This window comes from Astatotilapia calliptera, chromosome 22, assembly GCF_964374335.1.
Source record: "Astatotilapia calliptera chromosome 22, fAstCal68.1, whole genome shotgun sequence".
NCBI classification, from domain to species: Eukaryota; Metazoa; Chordata; class Actinopteri; order Cichliformes; family Cichlidae; genus Astatotilapia; species Astatotilapia calliptera.
This window is the reverse complement of record NC_137442.1, coordinates 16,392,243-16,419,187: the sequence shown is the minus strand read 5'-3', so window position 1 is coordinate 16,419,187 and position 26,945 is coordinate 16,392,243. Positions and strand designations below refer to the sequence as shown.

Here is a 26,945-nt window from a genome sequence, read left to right as displayed (position 1 = left end):
TTTATTACTTCTGGATATTGAGAATATTTTAGTGATGCTGAAAAGGTGCTGTATTTATTTTATGTGAGAGTTGTCCATTATGCTGGGTTTTGCACTTTTGTGCTATTTATCCAGTTCTTTGAATAAAATCATAATGGAAATAAAACTTGAAGAAAACCAGTGTCCTGTACTCCATTTCACACCATCAGATAATTTTCACTTCATTTAGACGTTTCTCTTTGTACTTTCAATGTACAGTCCTGTGCTGAGTCTTGAGTCACCCCTTGCTTCTCTGTATTTTGCTGGAAAAGTGGGAAATGGGATTTATTGAAATGTGCAAACATGCATTTAAGTACAGTAAAAACAAGGGCAATCCATGATTGTGTTCCACTGTGCGTTTTTCTATCCAGGTATGGATAGTCACTGTCAATCAGACACTTTACAGATGACGTAAATTCCATCAAATTTGACTAGATCTCCAAAACCTTTGACGGAAACCACGACAGTGTTTCATAGCTGGCTGTATACACACACACTGTCATATACAGTGACGACCTCGGCACATATTGATTTAAACCTAAAGAATTTCCTCTTTCGTTTCAGTTCTTGTGTAATGTGGCATGCCCCAGCCTTTTCTCCCCATTTCCCTTCCTTAAGAATGGCTTCTTCACAGCCACTCTTCTATGGACACCATTTCTGATGAGGCTTCAGTGAACATAGATGGAGCATCTCTCAGGCGTGTCCAGTATTAGACATGGTTTTCAGATATTGTTCATCTGTGGTTGATAGGGCTCAAGACCACTTTAAAAACAATGTCTCCTAAGAAGCAAAATATAGTGAAATAAGATTTTAAAATCACATCTTGATGTTTTCATTATTGTAAACATGTATTTTGTTTTGCTGGTAAGATTAATAAAACTAATTTTGCAATAAGCCATTTTAAATGACATTTAAAAGGCAAAACATCAGAAATGAATGTTCAAAATGGCCTATAAGGATACATCAAAAGAAATTGAGAAAAGAAATAGAACAGATTAAGCCATAAATATAGAAAAAGGGTTAAGTACAATTAGTGAAAAGGTGCCCCCAAAAATGTGATACCAAGTCAAAAGCCAATATAAAACAAATATTGAACAGTGTTAAACTGTTAAAAAAAATATATAAATTCTGCATCAGTTGCATATATTTCAGCTTATATTCAGATTGCAGAGCTTCCAGCAGCTCAGGCTGTAAAAACTAAAAGAGACCTCTGCAGATATTTAGAATGATGATCAAATACAGCAGAGTTATGAAAAGAGAGAGATCGTTAGCCAAACAGATATAAAGAACCCACAGAGCAGAGCAATCCAACAGGAAGCAGACAACAGCTGTGGGTTCAGACACTTGAATTAAGCGCAGCATTATCCTCATAATACCAGATACCTGGAGGTCAAAGCGGTATTGTGATTGATGCTTTTTCATTTTCCAGTTGGGAGCAATGCTCTCCATGATGATTTAGAACTAGTTTGTGTCTAATTGAAGAAAAACATTGGCTGGGGCCCATGAATCACTGATGGGGTACGTTTGATGTCACTGCTGCTTGTGCAGGTTCAACATCTGAACTCAGGAGTCCTGTTGTACCTTTTCTAAACCTGCAGTTTAATGGAGCCCTGTTTTACAGAAACTGGCTGCAGTTGAGTCATAGGTGCAGCAGGGGCTGCTCATGAGAGTCAAGAGGATTGTGGATCTAAAGAGCCCATTTAAACTTGCCTCAAGCCACAAAACAGTTTCTTTAAATGCCACATTTATACAATTTGACAAATTGAAATAAAATGAGACTGGGAACTGTCAGCTGGCATTTATATAGCAAATTCCCAGCCTTAATTACTAAAGGGCAGGGAGACCCTGGGTTGACCAGTGTTGTATAATGTAGATCCATAGAAGTGAACAAATTCAGATTTAAATTTATAGCAAATTCATAAAGTTTCCAACATGTTAAGATGTCAGTGATCCAGTTTATTTAAACAAAAAACAAAATATAAAACAAAGACCCAACTTAATCAAACAAAAGGAAAACAAGCATGGTGAGCGATGCCACACTGGTTGTTTCGGTTCCGAGCCATCTTGATGTAGCCTTCTTCTCCAAACTGTACACCCCAGCTACAAATAAAGCAGCTGCTGTCATGAAACTCAAAATTAAAGGAAACAAAGAAACCCAGTCCATCAACCCGTGACTCAGAACAACCTGTTTTTGACGAGCCAGAAGTCCTGTCCTTTCTCTCTGCCGTAACCCACAACCAGCACGCCATGGTTCACTTTCTGGGTACACGTGTTGTCCATGTACACGCCTGTTGGTTACAGGAGGGCAAATATAGGAACTCTGACTAAGATTCAATCTGTGCATCATTTTAATAAAGTAACCAACCACGATGGTAGAAGCGAAACTGTGGCCTGGAAGCATCAACTGCAACAGCGATGGGCCCCACAAGAGCCACTGCCTCCTTCAGTGCAGACTCATCCCCCCTTGGTAAGCAGCAATACCCTGAGCAGTTAGCAGCCCGATACAGTGGGTTGTACTTGCACTGATTATGCTGAAAAGTAGTAGACTCTTTAACATGAGAAACATCTAGGTTTAATCACAGTCTACCTGCAAGTGGAAGCTTGACTCACCTTTCCGATATAGGGGTAAGCATCTTCAGAAGCAATGCCTTGGTTATCAACAACATACTTGAAGGCACGTGCTATTAAGCCACCATTGCACCCCCGGTTGCCATAATCTGTGGTGCAGTCAATCAGGTTTTGAGCGCTGAGAGATCTCAAAATGCCTGTAGACTTTTTAAGTTGCCCCTCAAGAGCTCCAGCCGCACTGAAAGCCCAACAAGCGCCACAAGAACCCTAAAAGAAAGGTTACTCGTGACATGATTAAAAATGTAGAGGTTTCCTGTTACATGTGTGGATATCTGAGGGGACCAGCTAGGACCTCACCTGCTTTTTGACTGGAGTTACCAAGCCTTTATCCCTCCAGTCCACTGAAGCTGGTAGAGAAACATTGACTTTTATGAAGCTCGCAGCAACCATCTCCAGGTCAGATGGTACCCTAGTGCCCATGAGAGTGCCAGCGATCTCCACAGGGGTCTGCAAGCGTGGAGAAATTACACACCATTCACCATCAAGTGATGTAAAGTTTGAGGAGAATGCTCACCATGTCTCCGAAGTGGTTGATTGCCAGTTCGTAAGTGTGCAAATTCAGTGAGGCTTCCAGGTTGTGAAGATTAATCAGTTTCAAGTTCATTTCCCAAATCAATCTGCGTCCCAACTCCTCAATCTGGAACATAAATGTTACACCAAATCTTCTGTGGCATATATGTGCACCGTAACTAAGCCAGAGTTCAGACATCCAAACAGCTTGATGTTAATGAAACACAAGGTGGGTTCTTGTTCTAAAATAAAGCTTAAACAGACTTATATGCTTAAACTGAACCCAGCTAAACACTTATATAGATGAAGACATGAAACATTCCTGTTAAAGTTACAGGATTCAGCACCTTGGTATTTTTCCACTTTTGTTTTACCTGGTGAGAATATACTTTCTTATGCGTTTTCTTCCATAGCTCCCAGTGTCGATCTGTTTGCGAACTGATATCGGCCACTGCAAATCCACACAAGACTGTGAAAAGCAGGCGCTGAAACATTTTCAGAATCTGGGAAAAGAAGAAGACGGGTTCCAACCACGGTGTGACAAAGCAAACAGCCTGCAGTGTGGCTCCTGCTTTTAAGTGGACTGCAGCAGCAGAGTTTACAGGTGGTATCAATTTACATTTAAAGTCAGCTGAAGTATGTTAGCACTGAGAGGGGCTGTCATATGAGCCATCCACATAAATTGTATGCAGTTCAGATTATTTGACAAACTTGAAAAAAACCCATCAAACCTGCATTCACTGATTTACTCAGGTACTTGGTAAAAAGCAGTGAATGCCTGCCATGTCCATCCCTTTGTGGCCACAGTGCACTAGTGTTGAAAAATACTCCAGTAAAAGTTAAAGTAGTGATTCAACCTTTTCACTGAACTGAAAGTGGAAAAAGTATCGGCTCTGAAATGTACTAAAAATAAGAAGTAGTTCGTTGGAGGAGATTTTTACTGGCTATTTTTATACAAGCTTACTGAACATTGTGCTATATTAATGTATTAATGTAACGATAAAATAATATCAGCTTGATAATAACAGCTTGAATCATTTATGTAGAACAGGATGAGAGAAAAAGAAGAAAAAAAAAGCTCCGTTTTCTTTGCCTCTAAATGGGAAAAGGAGTCCAGTCTGAGGTTAAAGTGGAATCAAAGGGTGGGGGAACTAAAATCAGTTGTAATGGCTCAGTGTGGGGAAGAGAATCACAACTCACTTTTTACTGAGAACTTCAGTAGATTTTCTTTAAAGTATAGGCTGTGATCAGCTGACTAGCTGCTCTTTGCAGATGTACACACCTGAATTCAACCAGATGTGAGCAGATGTTTCATGAGTTGTCCTGGCTGATGCCCGTTCTCTACACTGACTGTATACCGTTCATGCTGTCTGTATACTGTGCACCAGCCACGTACTGATTTAAAAGCATGTGGGCTTACATCTAAGCTTCACATTTCCAGTTTAAAAGATAACACCGAGCAGTCCTTATTTGATTAACAAATCTTTATTGTTCTTGAGTGTAAATTTGTGCTTAGAAATGTACAAATAAGCGAATGTGCATAAAGTATTTTTACATGGCACAAAATGTTATGAATCTTTCAATTTTTTCACTTGTCATTGTCACTATTATTAAATCTGTGAGGTTTAACATGCAGAAAGTAAATAAATACATAGAGTACAATGTAGAAACAACACTACTGAATGAGAGCTGAAGTATTTCAGTCTCAGACATGTGTGAGTATGTAGTCAGACATTTAAAGTACAGTGATATTGTTTTTTTTTTTATCAGATGAAAAGTTATTTCAGTTGGTTGGACTTTAAGCATCTTTAGCGGTGATGTGAAATAAAACACAGTGACACTGACTGGTCTTTAATAATAATTTAAATAAACTAAGTTGAGTTAGTGGGCCATATTTTCACACTGTAGGGTAGACTGGAAAGCTGGCGATGCCGCAGAGATTATTCTTGTTCCGGGCAAGCCGAATGTAACCTCCTTCTCCCCATGCAGTTCCCCAGCTGAAAAGACAAAAACATTCACATCTAGGTTCAAAATATCGGAAATATTTTACAGGTTAACAATCGGAGGTACGTTTACCTATTTTTCACCAGCCAGTAGTCTTGTCCTCCATCTGTGCCATAGCCCACGAGCAACACAGCATGATTGATCAGCTTTGGGTTGCAGCTTGGTACGTTGTATAAACCTAATAAATGCAGGCGTGTAAGTTAAAAAAAATACATAAGGTAAAAAATATGTGGTACAGCCGGTCAGTGCTAAGGGCCTCCCAAGGGCTGACAAACCTAAAATTATAGCAGCGGTAATGTGCAAACTTTGCAATGAAAGTAGGAGATGTATGACCTCCCTGAGGGGGCTCCACCAGTTTCAAGTGAATGAATGCATGATTCTGTTTAAGCCACTTAACGAAAATCAAGAGGAGTTATCCCTCTGGGATTGAAGCCTTTTTTCTGGATCAGAGACCAGCAAATAAAGTAAAATTCACTAGAATCTCCTGCACCGTGAAGCTTTTAGCCTCCTCACCTCCACTGTACATATGAAAAGATTCCAGCATGGCATTCACGGCCACGGAGATCGGCCCCACTGATGCCAAAACTTTCTGCAGCATCTTCTCATCTCCTTCTGGAAGGACGCTGAATTTGGAACAGTAGCCAGCCCGGCCCTGGACAGAATAGCGGCATTTCCCATTCTGCAAAGAGAAACGAGACATTTATGAAAAGACAGAAGCACTGTCAGTCTTTCTGTGTTTGTCCACCCTCTTTCCTACAGTTCTCTTTGTGCGTGTCGAGGATGACCTTGTGTTCGTAGGGATAAAAGCTCTCCGAGTCAACGCCTCCGTTGCGAATGACGTAGCTGTAGGCTTTCGTGATGTAGCCTCCTCTGCAACCCAGGTTTCCGTCCTGAGTGCTGCAATCCACCAAGTTCTGCGGACTCAGGGAAACAAGTGTACCAGTGCGCTTCTTCAGCTGGCCCTCGAGAGCTCCCAAAGAGCTGAAGGCCCAGCATGACCCACACAAACCCTTAGAAAATAAAAACAGTACAAAGTGTCACTTTTGTCACGGGATCGCGTTAATGATTTTCCTTTTCTTACAACACCCGATCTCACCTGGTTTCTGACAGGACCCACCAGGCCCTCTTTCCTCCAGTCCACATTCGCAGGTAACGGTGAGTCACTCACGTCCTTAAAAGTGCCATTTGAGAAATTAACGGTCTCCTCCAGCTTCAAGCCGTTCAGATTCTCATTGATTTCCTCAGCTGTCTTGGGGGCAAAGAAATGGCAGCGGTAAATAAAATGAAAACACCATTAAATATCACCTCTGCACAACAGCATTGTTTTCACTTGACACCGAATGTATAAACACAGCACCGATCTCGGGTTGGCTGTGTGTTTGCCCTTCCAACTATCACCTCTGTCTTTGACGAAGAGCATAAAATACAAAAGGTGAACGGTCCAGCTGTAGCAGATAAGGCTCTGTGTCATTTTATCTTTCACAGCAGCTTTAAAAACAGAATCTTTCTCCTTACATGTGAGTGTATTTCAGCTGCCTCACATTATTCACCCAGGCAACTGCAGCACTCTGTCCTCTGACAGCGGGCCAAAAGCTTGCATGTGTCCCAAACATTTCTGCCAGTTTCCTGCAGAGAGCCAACACGCCACGCCCATCCAGGCTTTACCGCTCGGGCTTCCTGGATTTTTAATCAAAAACAAAACCCCTCTAACTTAGAATACAATTCCTCTCTTGTTTCTGCACTTGTTTTTTAATATTAACAATCCATTCATTCATTTAAAATATTATCCATGCAGGAACAAGAAATCAACACTGTAACACTGACATGTTGCTCTAATATTTTAAGGTTTTTGCACTTTGTGTTTCTGGTCTTTCAATGTGCAAAACATTTGATGAAACTTTTTTCTTGAGATCCTTTTATTTAAAATACAAAGTCCACATAAAATGCAAGGTTCTCAGACATTTGCACATAAGCAGAGTATTTCATTTAATAGTTTATGCAAGTCCAACCTGAACCAGAACGGCACAGAACCAACCAGTTTGCAACCCTTATTCTATATTCTGTTATATATTTCCAGCATTACATAAGGGTCCTTATGTACATAAAAATAAGCATCTTGATTGTCCAGGCTGGCCCAGCCCATACTGGATTAAATTAATCTGATTGTATGAAGGGAGATTAGAGCCGCTCTATAGGTTAGGGTTTAAATTAAGCCCACGGGGATGCAGTTTTATCTGCAGATTAACAGTGGTGGTCATTCACGTCCATCTTGCACCAGCAAAAGATCAATGTGCATGAATGCGCTTGAGGTTCTGATGGCAAACATATGGTTATGTTTACACGGTGTTAAAATGTTTGTATCCACCAGAGGTCTCTCAGATACGCTCCTGTGAGTGATCGCTCCAGTCTGGCGCTGCAATTCGTGCTGTTCAGTTTAACAGAATTGCTAAATGTTTTCAGTTTGGTTGATTCTTCTTCTTGTTGTCAAAATTTCTGCCATCATCAGCACAACTATACAATGATTTGGGAGTGTGATTTGTGTAATAGTTACATATTGGTTAATACATGAGTGAGAAAGACAAGGAGAGAGAGAGAGACACCAATCCCGTCTGTGTAGAGATTTTTGACTTTATACTCGATATGTGGCTCAAAGTGTGGCTGCAAGGCCATAATAGTCATAATATAGACTGGAGGCAACTCAACTCCCTAATATTAAAACATAGACTCGGACTGAGAAGGACCAGTAAGATCAGACTAAGATGGATGGTTTTTGTCAGGATGAGAAGACAAATGATGACAATGAAGTTTCTGAATGTTGTTTACAGTCACTGTATGAAACCAGCTGTGGTTAAAGTCAGCAGTTACTACCACAATCGTATGAGCGCCTATTCTGTAGTAGATCTCACTTCTACTTTACATAGAATTCATGGTAATGCCAAACCAAGTGCACCGATCCTGCAATTGTTTGTTCCTCTTCTGTCTTCTACTGTTGCTACAGCTTTGTTCAGCACTCAGATATTTTTCCTGTGGTCACTCCAGACTGCAGATAGTTTTAGATAATTTAATGCAATTCTATCCATGAGCCTTGAAGCTGTTTTAATGTTACTAATGAACGACTGCACAATAACAGATTGTTATCTAGATTTAGAAAGTTTAGACATCCTGTCTTCTCAGCAGCAGCATCCTACCATGTCAGCCAGGTGGTTCAGTCCCAGCGTGAAGCTGTGCTTCCCTGCCGAGGCTTCCTGATTGTGTCTCAACACCAAGTGCACGTTCTTCTCCCATACTGCCCTCCTGAAGTCGATCTCGGTCTGAAACACAAATCCGCGCTGTCTCATTCAAACCTTGCCAGAATATGTGGTAACAAAGACAAAAAGTCTGTTTAAGTCCTACCTGATTATCATAAACTTTTCCATGTTTGGTTTTCCACTCTTCCCACAATTTGTTCACAGCGGGCGAAGAACAGGCGAGGACCACAAAGGCCAAAAGCAACACAGCACACAAAGTGTGCATACTGAAAAGGAAGGGGAAAAAAGAAAAGCAGATGTAATCCTTGTTTAATCAGCTAATCACTTCAGTAGTTCAGTTCAGTTCAGTTTATTTTTATTTCAAACATATAGATTCACCAACATTTCATAATATCATTCCATGCAGTTGTTTGAAAAGGAGTAGGCAAAAGTATATACTTATTTAGCCCTACCCCCTCTCAATCATTTCCTCATGATCTAAATTTGAACAACAAAAGCTTGCTGCCTTCAACTTAGGCAACTTGGATTGCATTTTGAAATTTCAGTATCTAACTTTCTGTGATTTGGTGTGCACCTGAGGTTACTTTTGGTCTAAAAATGTTGATAATGATAATGTTTAGGAATAATGCAGTAAAAGTATTTTCCTTTAAACTGAAAGATGTGAAAAGTTGGAGCTCTGAGAAGATCTCGGCTCAGGTTTACAAAACTCTACAAGAGAGTCCCAGTATAAACAGTGCGGGAATGTATACAACTCAAACACAGAATGATAAACTCCAGGTTTCCGTCACCACTGAGCCTGAAAATGGTCACGCAAACATAGTAACTCTTTCATACATGAATTATGACAACCTCAATCAGGATTTTTAGGCATCTTTAGGCATGAAAAGATGACTAAAAATCCTGATTGAGGTTGTCATAATTCATGCATGAAAGGGTGAGAAAACAAAAATTACAATGAAACATGTCATACATCTATAGTAGCATTAAACGACCAGTGGGTGGCAGGGTAAGGAGTGGCACATCAGTGCCCGATGTAGTGCTTTATGTGCAAGTATACCATCAACACTGACACAAATACAAGAAATCAGCCTTTGAATAGCTGTCCACTGTAGTAACCACTATGCGTGAAAGGGTTAAGCATGATTAGCATTCAGTGCACAAAACCACAACACTGCATTTGCAATGAAACAGTCTGTAAACAAAAGCAGAAGAGCCTGTAAACATGATTCTCATCTACAGAGCAGACGTCTGAAGATTACTCCATCGCAAAACAGAGAAGTTCAAGCCGTAATCTCTTACTGTAATCTCCCAGCTTCTTTCTCAGTAAATCTTTTCCGACACCATATGATTATTCGCTTACATCCATAACCTTAAACAAGCCATTAATTTAACAAGACGTGTAAAAAGAAAAGAGTCACACTCACCTTGTTGCAGAATGACTTCGCCCAGAAAGACAAGTTCACCCGGTTTGAGCACGCTTAGATCTTCACGCCTAAAAAGAGGAAGTTTTATTTCCTGATGCGAGCTTTTATGCATCTGCTCACTGCCTCGTCATGTGAATGTAATTTACAACCAGCTGCAACCACACAAACTAGGCTTCCCGTATGAGAGTTGCACATGGTGAAAGTTAAATGATGAAAATACCCCTGCGTGTGGAGGGAAATGCGTGCGAAATGAAAACGTTTCAGAATAAACTGATAGAAATGAAACTGATTTTGTAGTTCAGGGAGATTTTTTTATAATTAATCACGACTTTGAATCATATTTTGACGTACTGTAGCTGTTAGCTGAAATGAGAAAAGGGCACATGAGCTTAATTTATTATTCTGCCACAACCAAAAGCAAAATCCAGATTTACTGCCTAATGATGCTAATTTAAATCGAATTACACAGGGTCAGAGCGAGTCTGTTTTGAAAGCTGCAGTTTAATCATCAGGGCTCTTTGCCTTCAAACATGCTGTGGATTTGTAGAAAACTAAAAGAGGCGTATTAAAAAATGCTCTTTCTTTCTGGATTCTTGTTTTGAACGTCAAGCCAGAACTCTTGATCATTCTTGTTCAAATGTTTTTCTTTTATTCTTGAATTTGACGTGAACTTCCTCACGTCTTGTTTTTGTATACAAGTGGAAACAACCACCGGATGCACCATGATCCAGTCATTCAATCTGATGTGGTCTGTGTTGTATCTGTGCGGGTCTCCAAAAAGTATACTGGTCCTTTCAGTGCAGAGGAGCAGCTTCTCTACTCTGACATGCAGCAGCCATTCATCTAAAATGTGACTTTTTCTAACAACTACTGGGATACAAAAGAGAGAAGAGTTGTAAGACTACCACAAATAACCGCAAGAAGATGACAGGTTCTCCTTTTCCTCTCATGCTTGTTGTATTTACTTCTTGAGTGTACTTGGTAAAGTTGTATGTAAATAAAGCTGTGGATTCTTAGCTCTGACAGGTTGGGGAATCAATCCCAGCAAGAAAGACTGATGGATCAGCCGATCAGTGAATTCCCTGCTGCACATCCTGCTGTCAGATCTCATGGGGCATGCTGTTTGATCCATTTTAGCTTGCAAGTAGTTGCCTCTGCAAGACACTTTGCAACCCACCCAACCTGAGCTTCTCCATTTCAGGCTGCTTATGCTTCTTCTGTGAGGTGATCCTGTTGCTGACTTTTGAATGTCCAGAAGCCATACAAGAAAAAGTAAATTACTGAATTGCTTCATTCACCCAGTCACACCCACATTCATCCATCATCATTTTTTTCTATACCTAACCACCTTGTTTAAGATTCATACACACACTTTTATATAGGCAGCCCAGGGTACAACATCGAGCACACTTCGACATATAGACGAGAAGAGCCAAGGATCAAACCTTCAGATTAGTAGAAGACTGCCTCTTTCTGCCTCCTGAGCCACAAACACATTTAGTCCTTATTACATCTTGAACAACACATTATAGATATGTTTTTCATGGTTCTTGGGTCTAAGGTGTCCACTGCCTAAGAGGCATTTTAAGTGCATTTTCAGAGATGCAAAAAGGGTCAATGTGAGACCACAATTTAAAACAAACATAAAAAGGAAAAAAATCCACATAGAATTTTTTTTATATGTTAGTGTGCTCTGCTTATTTTTGTGCATTGACCAATTAAAGTGTTATTAGCAGATGCGAGCTGATGCTGTTGATGATTGTACATTTGTTGGTAAATAAATAGCGTGCCACAAAATCCTCTTAAGAAGACAAACGGATCAGAATGTAAAGAACAGATGTGAGCTGATCATCATCGACTGCAACGTGAATAAGTGGATAGTAAACCAAGAGAAGAGGGATTAGTGGTTTGGAGACTGTGGCTATATACCGTGATCTGCTGGTCACCAAGTTTTTAGCCGTCTTCGCTCTCATTTCCTGTCAGCTTTCTGTACAATATTGTAAAAGCCCAAAGGCATGGCAGCGGTCTGCACAGCGGAGAGCTGCAATGACGAAACTATATGAAGAGAACTGGACAGAAGGACATTATGCAACGTGGAGATCTGAGGTGGCCTTTGCTATTTTTGGTCTCCATCTCTGATCCGGCCTCTTCCTGAATGCCCGGTTGGACGGAGATTTGCTGATGAATGCAGGTTCCTTAAGGTAGCAGATGGTAAGTTCCTGACTCAGCACAAGCTCTTCTTCGTTGGTGATTGTGCATGTTTTGCATCATTACATCTCACAATCATGCAGCTGAGCGGAGAGGGAATTCAACCCCCGACTCAAACACCTGATCGTTTTGTTGGCTTTCGCTGAATCCGGCGGGAGTGCTTTCAAATTTCAGCAAGTTCTTTGCAAAGTACAATTAAGAGTGAGGGCAGCGTAGGTGGCTGTTAGCAACTAAAACTCAAAATGCAGAAAATCATTTACACCTGTTATGTTTTCCCAGTTTACAGTCGACTGAAGGAGATTTATTCAGTTACAGAAGGGAAAGGAAAACAGTCGAATCATCTTGCCTCTTTAGCAAGTTTAAATCAGGGAACATGTTATAGTCCACCTCTAATAGTTAACACCAAATAATAATAATAATTTTGAATCTGCTTCTCTGGCTGCTCGGGAACCTGTGTCACTTCTCATTTTCAGTCTAGCCCCTCCTAAACAATGCAGAACAGCTTGTTATGTAATTGAACCGACCATTGAAAAACAGGATTTTTATAATTATAGTGAGACTATAATTAGTTTATTAAATCTAACCATGCAAGTGTCGATTAGTCTTAATTATTGGTTCAATAAATGCATTTAGCTGCTTAAAGTCTCTGCAGAGCTTTTTCTGTTTTGGACATGAAACAGTTGTTTACTGTGATGATGATATTGCTACACTAGTTCTTCGTACTTTCCCGCCTGGTCCCAAAATTTAGCTTCTACCACACTTATAAACAGAAATGACTCTGTTGTTCCAGATCACACTAAACACTTCTCTAACCCTACACGGGTTACTTCAAAAAACGACTTATATACCCCCTGGGATAATTATTGGAGGTCAAGTAATAAATAAAATAACTGAATTAGGAAACACTTAATGTGGGAACTTGATCAATGAAACATTCAAGATGACAATCTTTACTGACATACAAGCAAGCAATGTATGGAAATAAAAACACAGACCTTTGACTTTCGATTCAAAGTCTCACCAAAAATCAAAAATAAAATTGAACTAGTTTTTTCTACATATTCTAAGGCCAAAAAATTGGCCAACATAAACATAAAAGGCAGTGAGAGATAAACAGTTACACAGTTTCTTCTGGATTTTAAGCTGTAATATCACGAGACGTTCTGAACTAAGTCAAATACCAGAAAAAAACATTAAAATTTAAATTTTACTCTTAGATTTTAATTGGAATTTAAGGAAAATGAAAACCTCGGTTAAGTATTGCCACCACGGTATGTAACATCTAGCACTGTTGCCTCACAGAAACAACATTGTGCCTCATGGCTTTAGCTCCACATGTGAGGAAAAAAAATAATCCTTGTGTTCGAAGCAGCACGCAAACATCAGTCCACTGTATGAATGAATGGGAAATTACATGAATGGGCACCTTATTCATACTTTTGTAGCCTGCTTTCTTTGAAAGGCCTGCTTTTCCCGCTTTACATTAACATACAAAATTGTCTCCAGTTGTCAAGACAACAACTTAAAAGACAAAGCTCAAGGTTGCAGTTTAGTAACAGCAGCAGTTACAGTCCTGCTTGTTACAATAAACCTGATTTTCTAAGAGTGGCCATACAAGGTTTGGTTGATTTGCTGAGTTTTTGAGTCAAACTTGCATTAAATTTTAATACTAAGCTGTACATTTACATTTCCCACCTGCTAGAATGATATAGTGTGATACAGGGAACAGCTGTGGGCAAACTGAGTCTGATGTGGAAAAGAAAGCATGGTCATTACACCGTCTCATGGACCTTGACCAATCAACTGTTAGAAATCCCACCTTTCCTAATGTCCCTCCTTTTTCAGGAGTCTTACATTAGTTTTAAACTGGATGAACAGCCACAGTGTTACAACCACAGAGGAACTTGTGGTTAATGTCTTAATCAAACTTTTAAGAAGCCTCCGATGGGGCAAAAGAGTTAAAAAGATATTCCTTTATTTCCAAGTGTGAGTGCTGAAATTCATCCCCATCTGGTGTTACACATAAATCTCTGCATTTGGCTGACCTGTGCCTGCCTCCCGTCATCCAGTGCACTGTGTTGGATGGAGTCCAGGAGCTAGTGCATATAATCCCCCAGCATGCACCAAGCGCCCGCGCGTCCGCAGCCAGGTTGTTGTTGCCATGAGGACAGCGGAACAACAGGAGGACTGAGCTACTGCATCGCGCTTCCCTCAGAGTTTCAGTTTGAGGAATGGGAGCATGAAGCTTTTTTTTTTGGTGATGTGTTTGATTGCTCCGGGAAGTTTCTTGGTACATTTGGATTGGATTTTTGATCAGCACTGACGTAAGGAGGAACTGATAGACTGGCACATCTACTTTGGGTTTTTTTTAGTTCTGTTTTCTTCTATTGGTATAAAAGTAGAACAATATAAAACAGAACAATAAAAAAAAGAACAAAGAGCACAAGAAAAGTCATTTGCATGTAAAAATGGAGCTATTACAATGATGAACCCATCAGTCTGAAGAGAAGGTGAGTTGGCTGCTTGCTTTTCCTTTGATTTCTTTACAAACTACTGCAACTCCCTTTTTTGCACCACCATCCTGAGTTTTTTAAACTGCCAAGGCACACCTGTAAACTATTCTCAGTCTCAAGCATGTGCCCTCCCAGAGGAATTCAGGAGGAGTACTCCTCCGTGATTCAATGCCACCGGGAGCTGCCGTCACCACCAGCAATCAGACTCCGCTCCCAAGATCCACGCAGACACCAGTGCTGATGTAAAATTACCTGAAAAGTAGATGCATGCACTCCACTGTGGCGTCTTTATATGGATGTATCATGTGGAAAATGACTGAGGAAATTCTAAGAAAGCAAAGATGACAAGAGTAAAATCAGGATCAGAATCAGCAGGAATGTGAAAATCAGTGCGGCAAATGAACCTTTTTAGGTCCAGCACATACGAGTACTTTCTTATCTGCAGTCACTTTTGTGAGAGATGTCACAAACATAATGGACATCGTTCTTTCTTTCACACCATCTCTTCTCTTACATGTGCCACGCTCTGTGCAGCTCAGCACAACAACGTGTGAGCCGAGCTGCCAAAACAGAGGGTGGCTTCACACTTGAAGGTGTTGCTTTTTTTATCTCTCTCTCTTTCTCGTGCTCTTGGGAATCCAAACAGCACATTTTCTGATGAGCTGCAACGTTCGTCGTATTTACCGACGTGCAACCAAAGTTTAACAGGAATACAACTGTTTACATGTTCACATGTTCAGCCACAGAGCCACCATTATGTGTTTACTGGCAACACATTAAGACACTACCTTGGCAATACTTATGCACCAAGCCTGTGGACAGTGTTTCCTCTAGGCACCGAAATGCTTTTGCTTTTTCCGCCACCTACTGGCGGATGTGGCAAAGTAAAATAGAAATACATAAAACGAGCTTATGATGATTTGAGATTGAAAAAATTTTAGTAGCTGTAATAGGCGTCCTTCCAGTCATGCATGTCTCTGTTATGTGATCACAGTTCTAGGAATAATAAGATCATGACCTTTGTTTTCCATAACTACTGGCACTATGTTTGCTACTGTCTTCAATTATGTAATGTCTGATTGACAACCTTTGCACAGCAGACTATTGTATTTTCTGTGTTTTGTGAAAGCTTTGCGAGACTTTCTGTTACAAACATCTTAAAGAAAATTATAAATAATCAGAATTATCTGTGATCCATAATTCAGCGGCTCTGAACTTTACTAAACCTTTACCAAAAAAAATTAAAAAGACACTGACGTAAAGTACAGCCACCTTCTAATCAGCTTTCACCAGTCCTTCTTTACAAACTTTGTAAATAATAAACCTTAAATGAGTTCCATCATTTGTAGAAACTGAAGAATGTGCACAATAATAACAATAATAATAATTTAAAAATCTAAAATAGTCATTGTAATACTGGCCAGGGAGTATGTGCTACTCTCACATTATAATCTTGCCCAGAGAGGCATGTAACCGAGGAACTACAGATAACTCTCGTACGTGATGCCTCATGTGGTGCCGGTTTACTCTTTCTCCCTCTATCCACAAAAATCAAACAAAAACAGTGAGCGTGCAATCTGCTCTTGTTTTTCTGGGTGTAATTTATTCCGAGTAGAGCTTTGAAGCTGAAATAAAATTATCCACAGGACTGCAGCCTCTTAGAGGAGAGGTGCACCGTGCTTTTGCACGAGCAACCTGGAAGGGGCAATTCAGGTCAGCGTGATGCAACTTTTGTCTGGTAACACTCAACAGATAAAGGAGAAGCGGTGAAGCGATAATCTCATACAGAGATGGATTCTGTTGAATGAACTGCAGTATCGGTTCACCGAGAAGTTAAAATCTTAATTTAATATCTTTATTTTGTCGTTGGTTGTTCACATTAGAGGGGAATGTGTTTCTTAAACTAATCCACAGTGTGGAGGTTTGTCCCTGAGCTTTGAGAACTGTAACAAAATAATGAGCTCAAATTTTCAACTCCCAGCCTCCCTCAGTGAATCGCTCAGGTGTCGAGGTTTCAGACGGATGATTTTGGAGAGCACTTCAGATGTGAATCTGGCTTAAATGTCACATCAGTGGGGATAAAGGAGAAAAATGATGAAACTGATGAATGAAAGGTATTATATGAGCTGAAATTATTAACACTTAAAGTCAGTCAAAAGCACATTTCCCAATATTTGTAGGTCTACAAATAAAGGAAACTCTATCAGAACACATGAGGTCCTGTAAGGTATATTTTTAAATCTTGTGTGAAATAAACGACAAAATATCACCTTACAAGGCTTCAGGGGTACGAGCTGTTTCCATATACACCTCCTGTTTGTCAAGCAAAAGGATCACATTATTAAATAGTGGGTTTAGTTATGATTCAACAAACTTTTGCCACGTGTAAGAAATTGTTATTTTTCTATATACATTAAAGGTCTTTGTTTAATGTTATTATGGCTTGGATTTAAAATTATAAATCTTTTTCTCCACATTCATCTTTTTTGGCTTATCTAGTCAAAATGCATGATCATGCAGGAGAGATCATTTTTCCCATAGAAGACCACAAATCGTATTAATTGTGTTCTCTTCATATTTGGGGGAAGGGGGGGGGGGGGAGACGGTGGTGGTGTCTAAAACGCTTAGACAAGCAAATTAATAAGTGCTTGGCAACCATATTGCCACATAAGTGGCTTCTTTCAGCATCGTGACTGAATCAAATATTCACATTTGCTGTTTATCCTAATTAGAGCCATTTAGTTAATCTTCTAGAGAGGGAGCTGGAATGGAGATGAGCAGAGAAAGAGCTGAATATCAAGTTTTATTAAAAACACACACACACACAAACAACAAAAACACAAAAACTGTTGGAGCCCGCCTGACACTATACTTAATGTTGTGTAGGAACAACGTTAAATCTTTTAGCCATGGAATTATGAGAGTGGGGAAGCTTTGTCTCCTTCCACTGAAGTGGGGCACTTTAATACTTTCCTTGTTGGTGTAAATTCTCCAGGCACATAGATCTCAAAGGGCCTCGGGAGCTTTAGAGAGTAAATCAAAGAATGAGGATCAAATTAACATCTGCCACATTCATCGCTTGTGTTAAACAGGTTTTGTAAATTAAAGTGTATTGTATGTAGAGTTTAAACAGATTTAAAGTCAGACAGGCATTAGATAAAGTTAATTTAACCCCATCAATGGATCTCTGCCACCATCCATCTGACAAGTTGACACCCAATTCCTCTTTGCTCTATTCCTAACTGGCAGTGGTGATACAAAAATAATCATTTACGAGTAAAGAAATGTATACAGAAAGACCCGTGACTCCTTTCACCTGTGATTCACTTTATCTATCCCCTCACTCGTGCACACAGGTCACCAGATGTTCGAGAGGAGCGCCGTCCACCAACGGCTGTGCTGGGGAGCTCTCTACCTGTTGGCAGCAGGGGTGGCACTGACATCTGAGACGCGTTGGCTGTGTCCGCCATCCTGCCATTGTAATGCTACGGTGCTGGAAGTCAACTGCTCTGGTGGCCAACTTACCAGAGTTCCTGATGGTCTCTCACAGGAAGCCAGGCTGCTAAACTTAACCCACAACACGCTTAAGACTTTGGTGCGTCAGCAGTTCCACACGTTGACACAGCTGTCGGACTTGGATTTAAGTGACAATCTTTTGGTAATAATTGAAGTGGAAGCCTTTCTTGGCTTGCAGAGTCTGAGAACTCTGCGCCTTTGTCGCAATCACCTGAAGATTATCCCAGTGGGAGCGTTTGCTGGCTTAACAAACCTCCAGTTACTGGATGTAAGCAGCAATCAGCTTCTTGTTTTCCTCGACTTTACTTTCAGTGAATTAACTTCCCTGCGGTTCATGAAAGCTGCAGATAATGACTTGGTTTATGTCTCTCATCAAGCTTTTACAGGACTAATCAGTCTGCAGGAGCTGCACCTTGATGGCTGCAACCTTACTGCTATGCCAATGGAAGCGCTCACACAACTTAGCGTGCTGAGAAGCCTTAGTTTTCACCGACTGGGCCTCACTACGCTGCCAAACTACTCTTTCCGCCACCTAGTCCACCTAAAGGAACTTGTCATTTCTCATTGCCCCTGGCTGGAGAGTCTGTCAGGGAACAGTCTCTTTGGCTTAAACCTCACATCACTAACCATTAAACACGGCAACCTAAGTGCCTTCCCCTACATCCCCTTACATCACCTTGTATATCTCGTATACCTTGACCTTTCTTTTAACCCCATCACCTACATTCATGCAAACCTTCTCGGAGACTTGCTCCGGCTCCAAGAGTTACATCTTGTTGGGGGATCGCTGCTTAGGATTGAAATCGGAGCATTCAGGGGTTTGGCCCACTTCAGATTGCTGAATGCATCCAGAAACCGTCTTACCACACTTGAGGTTGGAGCTTTTTATTCAGTGGACACCCTAAGAACTCTGGGGCTTGATAACAACCCACTGGCATGTGACTGCCGTTTGCTTTGGGTGGTGCAAAGGCGACTATACATGGACTTTGGTGAAAGTCCGCCAACTTGCATTACCTCAGTCCAGCTGCAGGGCTGGAATTTTCTGGATTTCCCTGAGGTTGAGCTGCCGGATTTGCTTACCTGTCGGCCACCTCGAATTCTTAACCGCAAAGCTCAGGTGTTGAAAGTAGATCAGGGACACACAGTGGTGTTTCACTGCAGTGCCGAAGGTGACCCTCTGCCATCTGTCAGATGGCTAAACCCACAGCTAAGATCTTTATCACCCATCGGCAGAGTACGAGCTCTGTCCAATGGCTCGCTGGAGGTTCGCTATGCTCAGCCTCAAGATAGTGGCAAGTATCTCTGTGTGGCATCAAACGCAGCGGGAAACGACAGCCTGCCCATTAGCCTTCATGTCCAAACCTTTCCATCATCTTCTAAGAAACCATTTCGTCTTAAAGGTTGGTCTGCCTTTCCATCTGCTGCTCCAGGTGTGAACGGAAATCAGAAACTCAATTTTGATGTAAAGACCCTACTGATAGCAGCAACCATAGGGTTTCTCTCGTTTTTCAGCTCTGTGAGTGTTTGTTTCATTTTCATGTTCTTCTGGAGTAAGGGCAAAGGTCAGATAAAACACACAGCCACAATCGCGTATGTGCCACGAAGCGCCATGTCGAGCAGTAATGGAGGGACAAGCAGCTATATGGAAACGGGGAGGTTTACCATGAAGCTGTTATGAGTCAATAAGCAAAGAATATATTCACCTGATATTAGTAGGTATCAGTGAATAAACTGCAAGATGCTTCAATTTATTTGTTTTTTGCTTGAATCTGATAATAATGAGCATGTTGTCTTAATTAATAATATTTTAAATTGCATTTAAGAAATGTGACCTGACAAACCATGATCATGTTTATCTTGCAACACAAAAAAATAAGGAAATGAGGATAAAATAAATTAAAGAGTAAACTTAAAATAACAATTACATTGGACTTCAGGTGGACTATTTGGACTGATGAGATATGGAGAATCTAACAATAGCGGTATTAACCTTATATTAAGGTTAATGTGCAGTTTATTATGCAGCTTCTTTTCTGTAGCATGTGATCTTTTCTTGATTAATTTCTGCACTGTTTATTATTTAATAAATGTGTGAAATGCAAGTTGGTTGTTTTTTGTTTTTTGTTTTTTACATTTTTCTATCCAAGAACTTACAAAAATTAAAGTGATTATGCTTTCACAAATTTGGTGTACTTACTTAAAAATTTACAGCACTACAGCATCCAGTGAGGAGCAGCACACACAGCACTTGGTTTAATGCGTCTAGATGTGAACTGCAAGGTTTAAAAAAATCTCCATAAGCAGTTTTGTACTTACATTGTGGGCGAGTAGACCGTAATACTTATCTTACCTTCACCGATGAGTGGAGCTGGCTGCATTAACTGACAGCTAAAACGGTAAGGGGTGGATATAACAATAAACAAATATAATAAATAAATGCGTAATAAATAAATGACTTTAACAGTAGATAGAGACTGCTGAGTAGTGCAGTCATTATCGTGCGCTAAAATTACAGAGTTGCCATGACAACGCATACGTTTCTCGGCGCAAAAGAAGACCTCGGTTTCATGAAACAGTTATACAATTTTTGAATAGAATATTTTCTAATAGAAGCTTCGCATTAACTGTGTAATTGATTATATTTTCCTATGTCAAGCCAAACAACTAAAATAAACTTTTAGTCCGCCCGCTAGCCCGGAAGTAGATCAACAGTCCCGGATATGGTTGCTTGCTAAATGAGAGCTAGCGGTCAGTTGTACATTTCATTTGTCAGTGTTTATCGTCTCTTATAAGAAAAATTATAAAGTATCCCTTGAATTTAAAAGGGTCTAAAAAATATGGGCACCAACATAAAATTAAGCAAATATACTGAGTAACGACGAGGTCAAAGAGGTTCCCGCAAAACGATCTATATCTTTTAGCGTAACATAACGAGCTAAGTAGCTTAGCATTGATTAGCATATTTTGAAACCACAATCATGAGCCTCGCAGTTGGCCGCGAACCCAGAAAGACTGCGGGAAACCGTATGTCCAAACTACTGGATGCTGAAGAAGAGGATGAGTTCTACAAGACCACTTACGGAGGCTTCAACGATGTGAGTAACCAAACTGATAAACAGAGCGCGATAATAAAGAGTTAGCATTAGCCGGCTCCAGTGTTAATAACTAGAGCCTGCAAAAAACAAAGTTTATTGTTTTTTGCAATGCCTGAAATACTGCTGCTCAATTTTGGGGAAATTGGTTCATACCTATTTGCTGCCCGACAATGAAGCCGGCAGCCAACTCACTTATTTATATTATTTACACATTAATACAACGGAAGAATTTAGTTTCTGCCAGGCTACTGACCATGCACTAGTACAGGAGACATCTCTCACTATTTTGAGACTGACATGACTGGGAGTGGGTCTCACTGATATAAATCAGACTCTCACAGCATTACACGATCCGGACCTTTTAGACAAGCCAGCACATCTTCACACGTTTATTTTAGTATTAAATCCTAATGAGAGTATCATATATGGCAGGGCCGCTGCATTATACTTCAATACTTTTAAAGAGTTTGTCAGGAAGCTCTTGACTAAAGGGTTATGTGCATCATGTAAACAGCAATTTTAAAAGCTATTTTAGTTTTATCATGTTCTTGTTAGGGCAGATCAATAAAATGTTTATTTATTTATATTTGTTGGGGTTTATTGGGTCTTGTATCATAAATTTAGTAGTGCATTGCTGAAAGCACTTACTTCCTCTCTACTAGGCTGAGGTTGTGGTTTAAAAGTTGATTAACTCTCACTGGTAATTGGGGAGTCGTGTTTGATTGTGATTTTTAACAGTAACCATTCCTGCCATCATTTCCGTAGTAATGTTGAAAAACAATCTCATCAGATTTTGGATTTTGACAAGAGCGAAAACTGAGTGTGAAAGCGAAGCTGTCGATTTTACCAGTCGATCTGTGTTCCTACCCTCGCTATGACCACGAGCTGTGGGTAAGAACGAGATTGCAAATGCAAGCGTCAGAAATCAGTTTCCTCCAAATGGTGTCTGGGCTCGGCTTTAGAGAAAGAATGAGGAGCTCAGTGATTTGAGTATAGCGTCTACTTTACATATCAGAAGGAGCCGGTTGGGGTGGGTCAAGAATTGGAATATGATGCCTCCCAGGGGAGGTGTTTTGAGTGTGTATTAGCAGGAGGTAGCCCTGGAGCAGACCCAGTAGAGGGAGGTCTGGGGCTTCTCTACTTAGACTGCTGTGCCTATGACCTGGACATGGATTAGCAGCACAAAATGGAAAGATAGATGGAGAAAGCTCTTCATCAGGCTGGGGTTCTCACATCTGAGAGTACAGTTTTGGAACTATAAGAGAAATGAGGTGAATTAAAAGGACACATCTAAAAATGAGTGCGTCTTGCCACTGTTCATTCGAAATGGTGACCGTGACTTAGTTTAGAGCTGGCCTTACAATTATAGTTTGAACACCAGCTGTAAACAGAGCTTAGATGATGCCAGCTTTTCCCGCTTCACGCTTGAAGAGAGAAGAAAGTTGTGTGATATTGTTTGTCAGAACATTTGATGCTGTAGCAATCTCACACGTTATGGTTTGCTTTTGAAGATGCTAATTTGTTTCCTCAATTTACAGTGTGGCTAATTTTCTTCAAACAGCTGCTGGTTCAGGGGTCACCTTGTGTAGGGGGATTTGGCAGCGGCAGCTCTGGCAGTTCTGACAAGAGTGGCTTCATAAAAAAATCACAAACAGATCCTGAGATGCCTCAGTCATCTCTGCTGGGACTTTGATAAAGCACTGTGAACGTGCCTGTGTGTGCAAACGCTTCCTTTATCTGTTCAGTTTTCAGGGATATTTTTGTCTTGTGCTGCTTTCTAAATCTTTACTGTCGTTGGATGTTGGGTTTCAAAATGACCCACATTTATTTTAAGAAATGTGAAAATTCACATTGTTAGTGCACATAATGCATTTGTGTTATTTTATTTATCTTTGCACCTGGTTTGGGCTTAAGGCTGCTTGTTTGAGTTTTGTGATGTAGCTTTGACAATGAGGGGAAACATCTTTATTAAAAATAAATAATCTGTTTATTACTGAATCTCTTAATGGGATGTGACTTTGCATACATAGCTACACACTTGCCAGATACAAAAGTGTAAGATTTTAATCAATAGGCCTGAAGACTACACTTAGAAAAAATGCAGAGGAAATTTGGTGTTTGGTGTCTTTGCTGGTATGTCTCGGATTACTTGCAGATGGTTTGTTCTGCTGTTCTTTTCTTTTCCTGATTTTTATTTATTGCTCCATTTGTTTGTCGTTCAGGAATCGGGAGATGATGAGTATCACGGAGAACATTCAGACACAGAGGACGAGGTTGACAGTGACTTCGACATCGATGAGGGTGACGAGCCGGACAGTGACCAGGAGGAGGACGCACCTCGAAGGAAAAGTCGGGTTGTCACCAAAGCTTACAAGGTAATGCAGGACCAATCAAACTTTGAGCTAAGCTGAATTTAATTGCCCTAATACCTTGTGTCATCATGTATCACTTTGCAGCGGACTTGAAAAACAAAGATGGAAACTATTTGTTTTTCCCTTTAAAAGAAAAGGAAAAGGAAAAGTACTATTTACCACCTTTTTTTAATCGCTGTGTTGTCCTTCAGCCCCACATGGGTACAGTTGCACACATGTGCTCCTTATCCCTCAGGTGAACAAGCTTTTTAGCAACTAATGGCCAAGTCGGACCACTAATGTCCCCATTATATTTTACACAGAAATACTCTTTTAAGTGGCTCTGTTTCTGTTTGTGCCTGTTTCACCTTTGCTGTTTCCTTTATCTGTGCCAGATATTCTAACATATAATTAATGATGTTTTATATTTTTATGGTAAAAGGAGTTAAGCCTCTTATCTCTGTCAGTTTCGCTGTTTTCCACATCATATTGGCATTAAGTATCTGCCTCAAGGCTTCTGCAGCAGTGAATCGGAGTACTCAGTGAGATTAGAAAAGTGGTATCTAAACAGTACATTATCCTTGGCTCACAGATGGGCCAAATCCTTTAAAAATCTATGAAGAGCTGAAGGACAAAATCATTGTAGCAAAGATTTTTGATTTAAAAATGTCATACTGACACATATAAATGACCTCAGTCAGTCAGCCGAAGGTTAAAACTGCTCTGCAGCTCCACAGAAGCCACTGGTTGTCAAATGACATGTATTAACATTTGTTAAAAACAAACTGATTTAAAAAAAATCCTTTAACATAACAGTTTGCATTGTTTTTAATATTAATATATTTTTTATTTCCTGGCATGAACATGTTTAATGTGTGATTATAGCATAACATTTAATGTTTTTCATCTTCTTCCTCAAACTGAATGTCAGTGAAACAGATGCGAATTGAAAATGCTCTCTGTCTTTGTTTAATCCAAGGAACCAATAAAAGTGCCAAAACCCAAACCTAAAAGAACAGAGGAGCAGAAGAAGACGGAGAAAACTAAAGTGGAGCCAAAAAGGAGGATTCCACAAGAATTCCAAGATTTTGCAGAGAGTAAGATTTCTCTAAACCTCCTACTAATGCTTCCATAGTGTTTTCCTTTTATTTGAAAAGAAGGATGCATAAACCTCCCAGTTGTGTGCATTCAGTGAATGGATCATAATATTGTGGGAAAGTTACAAACATGTTTAAAAAGTTTTATTCAGCTGTTTTTTTTTAACACTGCATTTCTTAATTCTTGTGTAGCTCGTAAGTCTGTCCGACAGTCCACCAGTGAACATACACGAAAGACGAATCTGCGCTTACAAGAACGCCAGGACGCCCCGCGAAGGCGACGAGGCGCTCATCGTGACCGACCCCTCACCCAGGAAGAGCTGCTGGCTGAGGCGAAAATAACAGCCGAGATCAACATTCGATCACTTGGTGAGAACATGTTGGAGAGTTACTCTTTAAATATCTGCACAAACTTTGGGTAATTCAGGACTCTTGGTTATCTTTCCTGTTATGCAAAGAGAGAACCAATGTCGAGATTAGTGTGTCTTAGCAGAAACATAGAAAACAGAAATGATACCAGACAGAAAGCATCCTGTTAAGCACTCCAGGATGTGCGAGTACTGAGTATCACGTTGCCAGTTATGTAAGCTGAACATTATAATTATCTATTAATCAGGATTGGAAGAGCCCGTGATTGTAATGTAAATCAGTATAGTTCCACCAATACTTTACCTAAAGCTGTTTGTGCGGTATAACAAAACACATCAGTGTTGCTGATTTTTACTTCACGTCTTCAGAAAACTACGAACGTCTGGAGGCAGACAAGAAGAAACAAGTCCACAAGAAGCGGCGTTTTGAAGGACCAACCATCCGTTACCATTCAGTCCTTATGCCCCTCGTCTCAAACCCAGTCCTTAAAGAAGAAAATGTTGATGTTGAGGGGTACGTAGAAACTCGATGCTACCTGGTTTTTCTTTTGATTCTGTTTTGGAGTAATCTGCTGCTTAAACATTGACCGAACGGGGTCAGTTGGGTATTTTCTGTCGTTCTTTTCATATAAAAAGGGCAAACACAACAGCTTGATAATAAATGGCTTCACCCAACCACTAACTATGAGTGGAAAAAAAAGTTTTTGTATTATAATTCGTATTCTCTGAAAAATGGCCGAAAATCATAAATTCTGCCAGGACATGTAGACTTATGAGCACAACTGTCTGATAATTATGTTTAAAAACATATATTCTTGGTTTTGTCATATTCCCAAAGGTTGGACCAGGACGTTCCCCAGACTGCACCGCAGAATCCCACCACACCTTCCCAGCAGTCTGCCGGAGGCCTGTGCTCCCGCACTTATATAACATTCAGTGACGACGAAGCGTTTGAGGTCGCCTTCCCGCCAAGCTCCCAGACGAGTCCTCAAGTGCCCATCCAGGAGGTTTGTCCTGTTACCCACAAGGCCGCGCTGTACCGAGACCCAGTCACAGATATACCATACGCTAACGCACGAGCCTTCCGCATCATCCGGGAAGCATACCGCAAATACGTGGCCGCTCATGGATTTCCGAACACTTCAGGAGGGTCGACGGTACTTGACTCTTCAGCAGCAAAGGGCGCCCGGCAGAAAATGGTTATGAAACAGAGTGCGGCTGCTACATAGATTAGTTTCAAAAAGAGGATAAAGGATTGTTTTCTGTTTGAAATTCTCAGTGAAATGATCGAAAACACTGTTTTTATTTCTGTCCTTACAGCTCACGAGGAGTCTAGTGGAAAAAACTGACATTTTGGGTTTGAGCTGTCACTGAGCTGCTAAAAGGAAAAAAAACAAACAGTAGTAGAACCAAAACAGCTGCCGCATGGCCTTAAAATGTAAAAAGTCTTATTTGTGAAGTCTGTGTGGAAATCAGCTGAAAAAGGCGTGCATCTGCACAGTGGCAGCTGTGATTGTTCTTTTTATTTAGTTTGTTTGTTTTAGATTTATGGGTTTTTTTTACTTTTGTGTTTGCAAATGTTCTCATCAAAAAAATAAATTTTGGGAACTTGTAATAATTGAGAGTTAAACGAGTTCTGCTTTATAATAAAAAATGGGACGTCTGCACAGCGGGAACCACAGGAAAAACTGGGAAAATAAGCCCATCATCATAAAATCCTCTTTGTTTTCACCAGGCTAAAATCCATTTAATCTGTCATGCCCGTCTTAATTTACAGTTTAGTATTTGTTTTTTTTTTGTTTTTGAGTGATAGAAGGCAAAGAACTAAATGTCATGTTTTGGTTTTTAATTTTCAGTCCAGCACCGTAACTAAAAAAAACAGACTGTTTTGGAAAACCTGGGCCCTGGAGTTTAATTAATTGTCTGCGTCTGACAAATCACTGAGACACTTTTAATTGATCAAAG

At 40.3% G+C, this 26,945-nt stretch overlaps 2 protein-coding genes and 1 pseudogene across 3 annotated transcripts; 2 read left to right on the top strand and 1 right to left on the bottom strand.

Moving 5' to 3' along the window:
* Positions 1–1,953: 1,953 nt before the first annotated feature.
* Positions 1,954–9,906, bottom strand: LOC113015246 (uncharacterized). Its single transcript, XM_080296484.1, has 15 exons — positions 9,833–9,906; positions 8,554–8,674; positions 8,349–8,471; positions 6,257–6,409; positions 5,946–6,170; positions 5,674–5,839; positions 5,233–5,338; positions 5,056–5,153; positions 3,531–3,793; positions 3,161–3,283; positions 2,944–3,093; positions 2,629–2,853; positions 2,384–2,549; positions 2,204–2,306; positions 1,954–2,118 (listed from the first exon to the last, which is right to left on the bottom strand). The coding sequence occupies exons 2-15, from the start codon at positions 8,671–8,673 to the stop codon at positions 2,019–2,021; spliced, it is 2,121 nt and encodes a 706-aa protein (XP_080152610.1). The 5' UTR covers position 8,674; positions 9,833–9,906; the 3' UTR covers positions 1,954–2,018.
* Positions 9,907–14,415: 4,509 nt separating this feature from the next.
* On the top strand, positions 14,416–20,171 carry LOC113014110 (leucine-rich repeat and immunoglobulin-like domain-containing nogo receptor-interacting protein 1 pseudogene; annotated as a pseudogene). Its single transcript, XR_013904815.1, has 2 exons — positions 14,416–14,550; positions 17,910–20,171. The product of XR_013904815.1 is annotated as a leucine-rich repeat and immunoglobulin-like domain-containing nogo receptor-interacting protein 1 pseudogene (transcript).
* Positions 20,172–20,769: 598 nt separating this feature from the next.
* On the top strand, positions 20,770–26,598 carry vps72a (vacuolar protein sorting 72 homolog a). The gene is made up of 6 exons (XM_026155430.2): positions 20,770–21,164; positions 23,387–23,539; positions 24,495–24,612; positions 24,805–24,981; positions 25,350–25,494; positions 25,819–26,598. Exons 1-6 carry the CDS (start codon positions 21,048–21,050, stop codon positions 26,207–26,209), a joined length of 1,101 nt encoding a protein of 366 aa, XP_026011215.1. The 5' UTR covers positions 20,770–21,047; the 3' UTR covers positions 26,210–26,598.
* The last annotated feature ends 347 nt before the right edge of the window (positions 26,599–26,945 follow it).